The 11980-nt window shown below is 33.6% G+C and overlaps 3 protein-coding genes and 1 non-coding gene across 4 annotated transcripts; 1 reads left to right on the plus strand and 3 right to left on the minus strand.

Moving 5' to 3' along the window:
* Positions 1-3078: 3078 nt before the first annotated feature.
* On the minus strand, positions 3079-3161 carry RO3G_19178. Its single transcript has one exon. It is a non-coding gene; the product is annotated as a tRNA-Leu (tRNA).
* A 1082-nt stretch (positions 3162-4243) lies between these two features.
* RO3G_14549 (uncharacterized protein) lies at positions 4244-4626 on the minus strand (the record flags this gene model as incomplete). Its single annotated transcript, XM_067669133.1, has 3 exons — positions 4244-4253; positions 4313-4384; positions 4505-4626. The coding sequence occupies 3 exons, from the start codon at positions 4624-4626 to the stop codon at positions 4244-4246; spliced, it is 204 nt and encodes a 67-aa protein (XP_067525234.1).
* Positions 4627-4742: 116 nt separating this feature from the next.
* RO3G_14550 (uncharacterized protein) lies at positions 4743-6208 on the plus strand (the record flags this gene model as incomplete). The annotated part of the gene is made up of 2 exons (XM_067669134.1): positions 4743-4797; positions 4872-6208. The coding sequence occupies 2 exons, from the start codon at positions 4743-4745 to the stop codon at positions 6206-6208; spliced, it is 1392 nt and encodes a 463-aa protein (XP_067525235.1).
* Positions 6209-7508: 1300 nt separating this feature from the next.
* Positions 7509-8775, minus strand: RO3G_14551 (uncharacterized protein; the record flags this gene model as incomplete). Its single annotated transcript, XM_067669135.1, has 4 exons — positions 7509-7733; positions 7789-7962; positions 8032-8292; positions 8362-8775. 4 exons carry the CDS (start codon positions 8773-8775, stop codon positions 7509-7511), a joined length of 1074 nt encoding a protein of 357 aa, XP_067525236.1.
* Between the last annotated feature and the right edge of the window lie 3205 nt (positions 8776-11980).

The following is an 11980-nucleotide window of genomic DNA, read 5'->3' on the forward strand; positions in this document are numbered from 1 at the left end:
TTGTATGAATTCAGGCAAGGTTCGTGACACTGTAATTTTTCTTCCTTTAATGGCTTATAAGAGTTTACGGTTTTGAGATAGAATAAAGTTGATAAAAAGAATAAAGAAATAAGACTTGAGTTAAAGTATTGATAATGGATTCGCTTGTTATGAGTGACCACTAGATCTTGTTAAGTAGATCAGACTTGTTTGTAATAGTTTAATAAAAGGCTTGAAAGTGTTTACAATGAAGATAATTTGCTTCAAGGGACTTGTCTTGTTTGTGTTTTAAGAGTGTTATACCAAAAGATTCAAGAATAAAGATACTTGATTTATTGGTTATTTATAAAAAAGAATATAAGATAAATGAAGTTAAGAGAAGTCAAGAGAAGTAAAATAGAAATAAAAACTTGTCTATTTTATAGACAAAGGAAAATAAGGTTTGATTTTGAAGTAAGGTTTGATTTTTGAAATAAGGTTCAAAATATTTGAATTGATTCAATATAGGGATTCACAAGACGCAATCATCATTGGCACCAATATTATCATTTGCTTCGTCACAACACCAAGAATTGAACTTTCTACGTTCGTTGTGCTACAATACCAAAAGTAGTGTTATTTTAAAGGTTATCTTGTAGTAAGTAAGTTAATTTGAGTTACGATTGCTTGTAAAGCTTGATTTTAAGGTTGTGATAGCCTTGTAAGTTGTTGTTTTATATAGGATTTGAGCAGATGCTTGATAAGTAGTGACTACCAGATCTTATATGTAAGATCAATACGATGTTTCGTGATAAAAGTTAAAGTAGAGTAAGAAGTTTAAGTGAACAGGGACTTTCTTGTTAAAGTTTGTTAGTTATTGAGTAAAAATATATGATTTATTTTTAACTCACTAACATTTTCTTTACAAAAAGATGGGATATATATATGAATATTTTTTTCTTTTTAGCTTTTCTTATTTTTTTTGACTTTTTTCATTTTTCAACTTTTTTCATTTTTCGACTTTTTTCATATTTTGACTTCTTTCACTTTTGCTTCGTGTGACCTCTTTATTCACTACTATTGTCACAGTAGTGTGAGATTCGATAATGCTTTCTGGTTTTGGTAAGCTTGATATAAGTTATTGATATAAAGTTTTAATAGTTGAATAAAGTATTGGATAAAGTAAGTTCCAAATAGAGTAGATAATTCGAGTTATAAGTTCGCTTGTGTAGAGTGACCACCAGATCTTGTTAAGCAGATCAGACTGATTTGAATAAAAGTAAAAGTAATGTGTAAAAGATAAAATAAAAGAAGAGATTACAATGAAGTATATGATTCAAGGGATCATTGGTTCTTCCTATTTATAAAATAAAAGAAGTATTTTGTTTCAAAGGAGATTTATTTGGATAAGGTAAGATCATAATAATAATAATAATGGTGCTTGATAAATTGTTGATATTTATATGTTTTTTGGTTTTTTTGATTTTGTGTTTTTCCTTTGAATTGTGAATTTTGTTGAGTTTTTCAATTTCATTGAGTTATCAAAATTTTTGAGAATATTGTAATGATTTGGTTTATAGTAGTTTTTCTGTTTGGGAGTGTTGAGTTAAGGTTTAAATAAACAGATTTGAGTGTAATTGATATAAGAGTTACTTTTATATGAGTCAGATTTGGCTTGATTCGCTTGTTATAGTGATCTCCAGATCTTATAAAGTAGATCAGACTGTTTTGATAAAGGTAAAATAAAAAAAAAAAAGATAAAAAGATAAAATAAAAGGGGGTTTTACAATGAAGTATGATAGCTTCAAGGGACTTCTTGTTCTTGATGTTAAATAAAATAAGAGATAATTTGCCTCTTTAAAGGAATATTTATTTGATAAAAAGAAAAAGTAAAATAAGAAGTGAAGTAAGTAAGAAGTATTTTTGTGATTATTATTTGGGGTTATTTATATGTTTTTGGACTTTATGATCTTGTTCTGTTTTTGGTATTTTGAGTGCTTGTTATAACATAAGAGGCGGTTGTTGTATAGTGTAAGGTGGTTGTCGCAAACTGTAAGGCATTCGTTATAAACTGCAACGATTTAAATTCCGTCGTTTTGTTCTTGCGTGTTACAGCACTGCGGATATACTGCGTCTATGCTGCGTCTATACTGCGGTTGACATTTATAAGTAGAAGAATAAAAAAAAGGAATATTTGTAACATAATCCAAAAGGAGAATGAAACATATGTGTCACGTCTTTTGTTACATTTTTAGAATGTAACACAATTATCTCTTTTGGACTTTCAACTGTAAACTAGCAACCGCAGTATAACCGCAGTACAACCGCAGTGTCTTCAGTATTAACATCATAACTGCAAGTAACAAACATCACCATCGCAGCAAATATAAAATAGTATAAATAGATCTTATATTTATTAAATAAACAATTAGCTTTTTACTATTGTGATGATTGGATTGTGTAAGGTTTTTGTAGTATAAATAGGTTTGTACTGAATAAGTCTTGATATAAGATCAAAGGTTTTGATTCCAAAAAGAGTAATAAATTGAATATAAGTTCGCTTGTAATAAGTGACCGCCAGATCTTGTTAAGTAGATCAAACTGTTTTGAGTAAAGTAAAATAAAAAGATAATATAATAGGGATTACAATGAAGTGTATATGCTTCAAGGGACTTCTTGTTCTTGATGTTAAGTAAAATAAAAGAAAAATAAAAGAAATTTACTTTGAATGATATTTATTTGAAGTAATCAAAAAGTAATATGAAGTAAGTAGAAACAAGGTTATGTAGAAACAAAAGTAAGTAAGAACAAAAGTAAGTAAAAAGTATAAGAAATATTGAAGTTATTTATATGTTTTTGGTTTTTCTGATTATATGCTGTTTTTGATGATTTTATGGATATTCTATATTTTTTTGTATTTTTCTGGATTTATCTGTATTCATACGTATTTGTTTGTATGTTCCTGGATTTAAACCAATTGGAGAGAGAAAAGTCGAATGCTGCCAAAGTTTGCTGCATTGTGTTACATTATTCAATTAATTATCTTGTACCTTTGTTAATTACCTTAAAAAATCTATTCGTGATCTGACACGACATATGACATACGGAAAAAACTAAAGATGAAGGGAGTGGGATTCGAACCCACGCCTCCGAAGAGAACACGACCTTAACGTGTCGCCTTAGACCAACTCGGCCATCCCTCCACTTTCTTTTGATAAGATACTGGCCATTGGTGGAGTAAACTCGACTTGAGTTCGCACCACTGCAAATAATGTAGGGGCTTTGACGTAGAATTTTAACAGACCTATCAATCATCAATCCGGAGATTTTATAATTTTTTTATGAGAAACCATTATATCTTGCTGTATTGCACTTTTTTTAATTTTGAAAAAAGATTTAGGTGCGAAAAAAATAAAGAAATTTATTGATATTTTTGTTTTTTTTTGTAGGGTAAGTATTCATAGAGTTATTCATGTTTTAAAAAAGCGTCTTTTTTTTTCAAATGATCTTTTTTTGGAAAGCCTGTTCCCCTCTATCGTTTAAAGACCGATGTCTTCTTTTTTTTTATTTTGCTCAGAAAAATACATATTAGGAAGGCAGTCTGTGGTTTTTAGCTTAGATCATTAGAAATGTGTAACAGAAAGTAACAAAATAGTCGTGTTTGGGAAAAAAAAAGACTTGGTTAAAAAAAAAGACTTGGTAAAAAAAAAAAGACTTGGTAAAAAAAAAGATTTGGTAAAAAAAAGTTTAAGTAAAAAACAGTTTAAGTAAAAAAACAGTTTAAGTAAAAAAAAACAGGGTCTAGCAATAGAAAGTTCATTGTTCAAATGAATACAATAATCTAAGAGCGAATATACTTTATAGAAATGCAAATACTTTTACATTATAAAAAAAGAATACGTGTATATTCTAAAAGAATAAAAAAATAAAGAAGCTCTGCTGACATTTTGTTACAAGGCAGTTATAATTAACAAATACATACAAAACTTTTTGTTTATCAAATAAATATATTGCTTTATTATTTTTTATGACAAATATTGTAAAAGAATATATGCTTTTAAGCTTATACTAGTTTATTACTTACTTTATGTTTGCACATGTGCGTAATTTGCCATTAGCCATTAGCCATTAGCCATTAAAGATGTGGGGCAATGACAACTTTCTTTACCAAAAAGAACTTTTTAGCAACAGGCAACAATATAAGTCTGTTATTCTTATAGTTTCTTTAAGTTGGAAAGAACAACTTTGCTCATGAGGTTCATGTTCGTCATCCGAATGTGTGCCATTAGGAATTTCTAATGTAAAAAAAAAGGACATTAGTTTTAGTCACTATTTTTTTTTCTTATAAACTTACATTTGGCCAGTGCTTGGTCTTTTCTTTTTATCTTCTTTAATTTTGGCATCTAGTCTATTCCATGAAACAAAACTAGGGAGAAAAAAAAAGTTATTTTACTGCCTTATTTCATTGTTTAAGCACCGACTGTTTTTGCAAATTTAGTATTCCTTTTTTATCAGGCACGTTTTTTTTTCTTCCTTATTTCTTTACAAAATACTAAATTCTTTAAAATGAACAACATGAACAACACCAAAATCGCCTGCACTTGTACCGAATGCAGCATGCATCCCGGTGGATTTAGAAGACTCACCAAAAGAACTGTTCTTAGCCATAAGCGTTTAGACAGAATCAGAGGAAGAGGTTTTAGTTTTATTTTTTTTGTATAAAGGCACTCGTGTTAATGTAAAAAAAAAAAAAAATAGAGTCTGGAAGACAATCAACCGAAGTCATGCAACAATCAGCAGCCATCCATGAAACCGAAAGTGAGCATACCACCTTTGAAGGTATATTTTCAGTCAACAAAGCATTTTATATTAGAAAGATTTTATTTATTGAAGTGTATTTTGCAACTTGTTAGACCACATGAATGTTGATGGAGAGGAGGAATTGAGCCACGAAGATCAGCTCAAGCATCTTTTGGTGCTTTACGTGGTTCTTTTCCAAGCAAAGCACCTCTCTGTGCAAGCTGGTGAAGAGTTATTAGCCTTTCTTTCTTTCTTTGTTCGTGCTCTTGGCCATGGCATGGAGATTCCAACAAAGATCTCCACAGCTCGTGCCATGGTCAACTACTCGTCTGCCAGCAGTGGTGTCTCCCGTTTTCTTGTCTGTTCCCTCTGCAGAAGCGTGTACACCATGGGAAGTTTGCATGCCCGACAATGCTCCTACGTCAGGTTTGCAAACAACCCTCACCGCCAAGAACAACCATGTGGTAATCCTCTTTATGTTGGAAGCACCGTCAAGCCTGCCCTTGAATATCCTTACAACTCAACTTTGGAAACCTTAAAGAAGTTTTTTGCTCGTCCTGCCTTCGAGTTTCAAATTGAGCAGTGGAGAAGTAGATCGGTGGAAGAGGATGTTCTTTACGACATTTATGATGGTAGAGTTTGGGGCCAGCTTGCTGACTCAAATGCTCAGCCATTTGTCAACAAAGAAAGGTCGCTGATGGTGTCGTTGAATGTGGACTGGTTCCAGCCTAGTGACGGTATGCACTACTCTTGTGGTGGTGTATACCTAACTATCAACAATCTCCCTAGAAGTTCGAGGATGAAGACTTCCAACATTATCCTCGTTGGCATGATTCCTGGTCCTGGCGAACCCACGGATGACCAAATTCAAAACTTCTTGCGGCCAATGGTGGATGAGTTGATTGTCCTGTACGATGGTGCGGTTATACCCACCTATCAATGCCCAAATGGTGTGCTTGTTCGTGTTGCTTTAATGTCAGTCAACTGTGACATACCTGCAGCACGTAAAGTAGCCGGGTTTATGGGGCAGTCAGCTCATAAGGCTTGTAACAAATGCTCAACTGTCTTTCCAAGAATCAGTACTGGCGCCAATTCATCCAAGCCTGATTTCTCCAACTTTGATGATGAGCATTGGGTAATGAGGGACAGCACCCAGCAAAGACGAGAGGCGTATGACTGGCTGAACGCGACCCATATCACCCAGCAAAAGGCATTGCAGACAAGTACGGGGAGTAAATGGAGCGAGCTTCATCGACTTTGCTATTTTGATGTGGTAAGATTGACAACTGTGGATCCAATGCACAACTTGTTCCTTGGTACACCAAAGAGGATGATTGAAGTTTGGGAAAGCCGTGGTTTGCTTACAGTAAATGATTTCAAGGCAATGGCTGATGAATCAAATTCAATTCTCATTCCTTCTCAATACTGCAAGATCCCTAGATGTATGTAACAAATATAAAAAACTTTAATTTATGTTCAAGCTAACAATTTTTTTTTTTAAAAAAAAAAGCCAAGGTTGAAAGTTCTTTCAGCAATATGAAATCTGACGAGTGGAGAACGTGGTGTGTTGTGCTTTCGCCTTTTCTCTTGAAACAAAAGCTGACAAGAGAGCACTTCGATGTTTGGATGCAGTATGTTGAAGCTGTGAAGTTGGTCACCGGCCCCTTGATTACAGTTGAAGACATAGAAATGGCGCATTCACTTTTTAAGAATTTTGGCAAGTCATGTGTTCAATTGTATGGAAACTCTATGACAACCCCCAATATGCATATGCACATGCATCTGAAGGAATGCTTTTTGGACTTTGGTCCTTCTTATGCCTTTTGGCTTTATGGTTTCGAACGCCTTAATGGTAATATAAAAAATATTAATATTAATTTCAAGACAGGCTTCGAAACAACCTATGCCATTATGTTTACACAAAATGTTCATACGCAAGACCTCATACATTCATTACATTCATTCATTAACACAAACAACGAAGATATGCTCCTATTGGTGAAATCGATAGAAGAGATAGGCGAGGTTACGAGTGACGATCACTGGTAGTGAGCCTCTACCACCATCATCCTTTCCTTTAAAATTCAACAAGAAAACAGAACTTATATGCCATGAGCATTGTGATGCTTTAAAAAATTACTATATGAACACCTATGCACCTATGATAACAAATACATACATTGATACCACCATACACTCATTCAAAAAAATCACTTTGCTTGGACAGCTTTATCAGCCAGCAAGTGCAAATTCATTATCATCATCACCATCATCATTCATTCAGGCCATTGTCGACAATCAACTGCGCATTGGTCAAATATCATATTTTTTTACTCATTCATTTGGTAACAACACTCATTACTTTGCATTTGTCAATTGGTACAGTCATGCGTCCCAACATTTCCCCTCCTTTGATGGTACTGGCATCCAAGTGTGGAAGAACCAGTATGAACCTGTGTCAAGACAAAACATACTTCCGATTCATCGCATTTACAATCCTGTTGCTGTCAAGCCTTACATTGACAATCATATTCTCACTCTCTCTCTTCCAAGAAAGATTTATATGTAGCAAATATGAAAAACAATTCAATCATTTATCATTATTTTTATCATTATCATTATTATTATTTTATATATTTTACTAAAGAATCATTCAATAGACTAGTTTTTTTTTAACAAATGTTTATTCAATTTGATAAGAGGCAACAAAACAAGAAACAAAAAAAAAAAGGAAACAAAAAAGCGGATGCCTATGGCATTGGGTTCGCAGCAGCAGAGGAGGAAGGACCAGAAACAGAAGTGGGGAAGCCAAGAGCAGGGGAAGAAAAAGCCCAGGAAGGGTAGTACTCATGATCAAGTTTATCTGGGAACTCCATTTCAACATATTGTACTCTTCTTCTAATTGTTGGTGGAGCTCCCTTTTTCTTTAGTAGTTCTCTGTGCCCTTTCTGGAGCTCTTTGTGGAATTCCACTACCTGTAGGCAATTAAGGTATATTAGAAAATGAGATTTATTGATATGTCATACTTACTCTTTCACTTCTGAATGATGGCCGTTTGACAATAAACGTACGGCCATCTTCATCTTCTGGGCCATTCTCCTCATCAGAGGTCCAATCAACCGTCAAGATCTTTTCGGCAAATGGGAACCGTGCTTGGTATGCAGCTGCGTTAGCGTTGTAAGCAACCCTCCTGTTAAGGAGTTTCTATTATAAAGTATTGATGTAAGTATTATAGGCATTTTATATTACAATTTTTAAATATCAAGTACTTACTGCATTTACGCGGCTGCGGCAGGCTGACGTTGGTGTCGTCACAGCTTTCCCATTTGCCTTATCCACCATGTAATAGAACTTGCTTCTAATCATGGTGAATACTTGCGAATCAGTCAGGCCATTGAAGCGTTGGTGCTTCCTGACTTCATCGCGCAACAGATTTTTTACTTTTCTGTTGGCCTTGTCGGTGATGGACTTGAGTGTATCAAACTTGATGCCACGGCCAACCAAGTATTCACGGTAGTGATCAGCTATGTGATCCTATAATGTAAGTAAGAAACAAAGTTATTAAATTGTATTTGCTAATTGATACTTTAATTTTAAACTTACACTACACTGCTTTTTGATCCTGTTGATCTCAGCCACATCAACATACTGCTGCCCTTGCTGTGGCTGTTGAACTGGGTGCTGCTGCTGCTGCTGCTGCAGTTGTTGCTGTTGCCACATTTGAGCAAAAAACTGCATTTGGGCAGCCATCATCTCTGGTGTGAGAGCAGAGGCTGCTCCAACGGCCTCTGCACCAGTATGGCTGCCAAAGCTTGCAACGGAAGCAGACACAGGGACAGGAGCGGACACGGGAACAGGAAAAGGAACAGAAGCAGAAGCAGAAGCGGAAACAGGAGCAGAAGAAAGAGAAGAAGAAGGAACAACAGTGGATGATGATCCAGCAATATTTGAAGAAACTCTTGCCCTTTTGGGGGCATTGCTGGGAACGTTGATGGGAGTGGCGACGCGTCTGGACATTTTTTAAAATAAAGTATAAAGAGGGGAAAAAAAAGAAAAACGTCCTACATTGTTTTTTTTTTATATTCTTTAGTTTAGTTTGTACTCTTTCTTTTTTTTTTTAAAAAAAAAAAACTATTGGGGTTGAAGATGTTAAATTTAAATGAAGAATAAGTCTAACAATATATAAACAAGCTTTTTGAATATTTTAATAGCTGTTCTAATTTCAGAAATGGTGTTAGAATGAGCTTTCATGGTTATTAGATTTGACTGATGCTGAATAGTTGTAACACTAGTAAAATGAGGCTATAAAAAAAGTATTTTTTTTTCCCTTTTTTCTTTTTTTTTTTTTTTTAAAAAAAAAACAATCTTCATAAAAGGTAAGTTCTTCATATTATATATACTATATTCCTGCTCTAATGGTGCTTTTACTTTAGTAAAATAATATCGGTTGCTTTCTTGATGTTTGAAATGGTCTTTATAAAGTCTTTTTCCCAGGATTATCGTTGCTTCCTTTACTTGTTGGTATAAGCTTAACTAGTGTCTTTTTTTTTTCTTTTTTTTTCCTGTTCCATCTAAAGCAAGGTACTATTACTTTTACTATATACTCGATTGCTAATAGCTATTATAGATGCGTGTTGCTTCCCTTTTCTTTACTTATTGGTATAAGCTTAGCTAGCTTTGTTTTTTCTGAACCCATCTAAAGCAAGGTACTATTACTTCTATTACATAACCTATATAGCTAATAATTATCATAGATACATGCTGCTTCCTTTTTTATTTGTTGGTATAAGCTTAGCTAGTCTTCTGGCCTATCTAAAGAAAGGTACTATTACTTCTACTACGTATACTCAATAGCTAATAATTATTATAGATACGTGCTACTTTGCTTTGGCCTTTACTATTTGTTTCTCGCCCTTGCTTTGGTTCTTGAGTACTGATGTCTTTCCTTCTTTTGCTTTGAGTGCTCAAGCCCTTGAATCCTTGAATCTTTGAATCCTTGTGTCTTTGCATCCTTGAGCTTGGCTTTTTTTTTTTTTTTTTTCTCATGAGAACCTTTTGAGTTCCACGAGATTAATTGATGTATTTTTAGATTAGATGATGCTATTTTGGTGACAATAGGTAAGTCAAATAAGCTTTTAAAGCACTACAAGCAAAGAAATACTCTATATTGTTATTATTATTTTATTTGAATAAAAAAAAAGCTATTTTTATAAACCAAATCCCTATTTTTTTGTGTATATAAAGCAATATAAGTGGTTCATAAAGAAGTATATAAAGCAATATGAGTGGTCGATAAAGAAGTTTATAAGGCAATATGAGTGGTTTATAAAGATCAAAAAGACAAATAAAGAAAGCATTGATTTGAAAAGTATCATTGGTCCCCAATTTTTTTCTGACGTAGAAAAGACTATGAAAAGCAGCTACCAAGATAGACGTCCTCGCACATTAAGGATTAAATCTACTTAGAACTCTGAATTATCACTCCCGTCAGTATCTGCATTAGCAAAACGCAGAATAAATAATAGAATCATAGGTCAATAAACGGTGCAGATGTTGACGTCGGCATAAATATGCATTCAATCACAGATTTTCATATCGCTGAACATAAAAGCATATACCTAACAATTAACGGTTCGCAGAGTTTGCACGATTATTTCCAGTGAGGCTGTCTTGAACCCAAGATGTTCTTGATGATGGGTTAGCGCTTGTACCTCTAGCAACTACTGTATGGGTTGAGCGTTCTCTGGACACGGGTTCAAATCCTGCCTTCCCCTCTCCGACTTTTCTCATTTGAGGACAATTGGCACTTCAGGCCACGATGGATAAATCATAAGTTCTACAGTTCAATCGGCGCTAGAACTACATTCCAAATATGGAAGTATATACTTTTGGCCATTGCGCATCGATTGGTACCACTTTCGTTTTCGAATTCCGACTCTTTGCTATAAATTTTTGCGTCTGAAAATAGGCGGTACACAATTTTTTTTGGCAAGCTTTATATCAATGACATCTTTACAGATTTTAATAAAATTTTGAACATTTGTGTAACTGTATACTCCAAAAATATAACTTTTAAATTTGTTAGCATATTGTGTTTTGATGAGGAGAAACATGCTAAAAACAGCAGCAAAAAAATAAAAATGTCGGCGATTTTGGCGGAGATTTTGCATAAACATTTTTATTTGTTAGTGCATATAGTATGCAAAATTTTATCAAAAACTATCGAGTAGAAAGAATTTTATGTGTTCCTTAAATTTATAGCATATCCGCACGTTTTCTATTATTGCGGAGCGAATATTTGCTTTCACACTCCGAGAATTTGGGAAATGACTTACCCAATAATATGCTACATTGGGTAAAAGTTTGAATGGAATCTGAAAAATTGAATTTTGGGGCACATCTGGCACTGTAAGCATCTGGTTTTCTCAGCTTGCCCTCATTTACTTTTTTGAAGGATTAGCAATCGCCAACTCCTTTGTATGTTTCTTGAACTCTAATATTATTGATGTATGGCAGTTACATGAAATATCGATATGGCCGCCAAAATTTTTGCGACCTAATTAGGGTCCGTAGCGTATATGCTATAATAAGGATATCTTGCAAAGAGGCATCATCCACTGTCCGAGCATTTATACCAAATGGAAGCTTATTCCTAAACATCTTTTGATGCATTTAATATAGATACTAAGTTTTTTAACTTGATAACATCATTATTATTATGTAAGAATCACATTGTTTCCTTGATTCTTAAAATATCGTTATTTCTTCGTTATGGTTCAAACATTAGTTGTAAAAAAACTAATTGTAATTGTTAAGATCATAGAAAACAAGAGGTAAAAACAAAAATAAAGAAACAGTTTGTGAACGTTTCGAGTCTGATCTTTATTTCAGTTTAAGTTAAAGTAAAAATTATTCTAATTGAAGGCAGGTATTTATATCTTATTGAGTGAGTGGCTTGATATCTTCTATTGCTATCGTTTTTCTAATATTCAGGTACTTTAGCAAGTGTTATCTCTAATTATGATCATGAAAACTTTTCATTTGTTCTTTTGTATGTCTGTCATAGATGATCTTTTATTCTGGGAATTCCTCACTGATTTGAATAACGTTATTTTACGCGTTATTTCAATTATGTGAAAGATTAGCAATATTCCTGACATTGGATTGGATTTGGTTATTTTAGTTGATACTTCTTCTTATCAAAGAACTTTCATGAATACAA

Source organism: Rhizopus delemar, genomic scaffold (genome assembly GCF_000149305.1).
Source record: "Rhizopus delemar RA 99-880 supercont3.14 genomic scaffold, whole genome shotgun sequence".
NCBI lineage: Eukaryota > Fungi > Mucoromycota > Mucoromycetes > Mucorales > Rhizopodaceae > Rhizopus > Rhizopus delemar.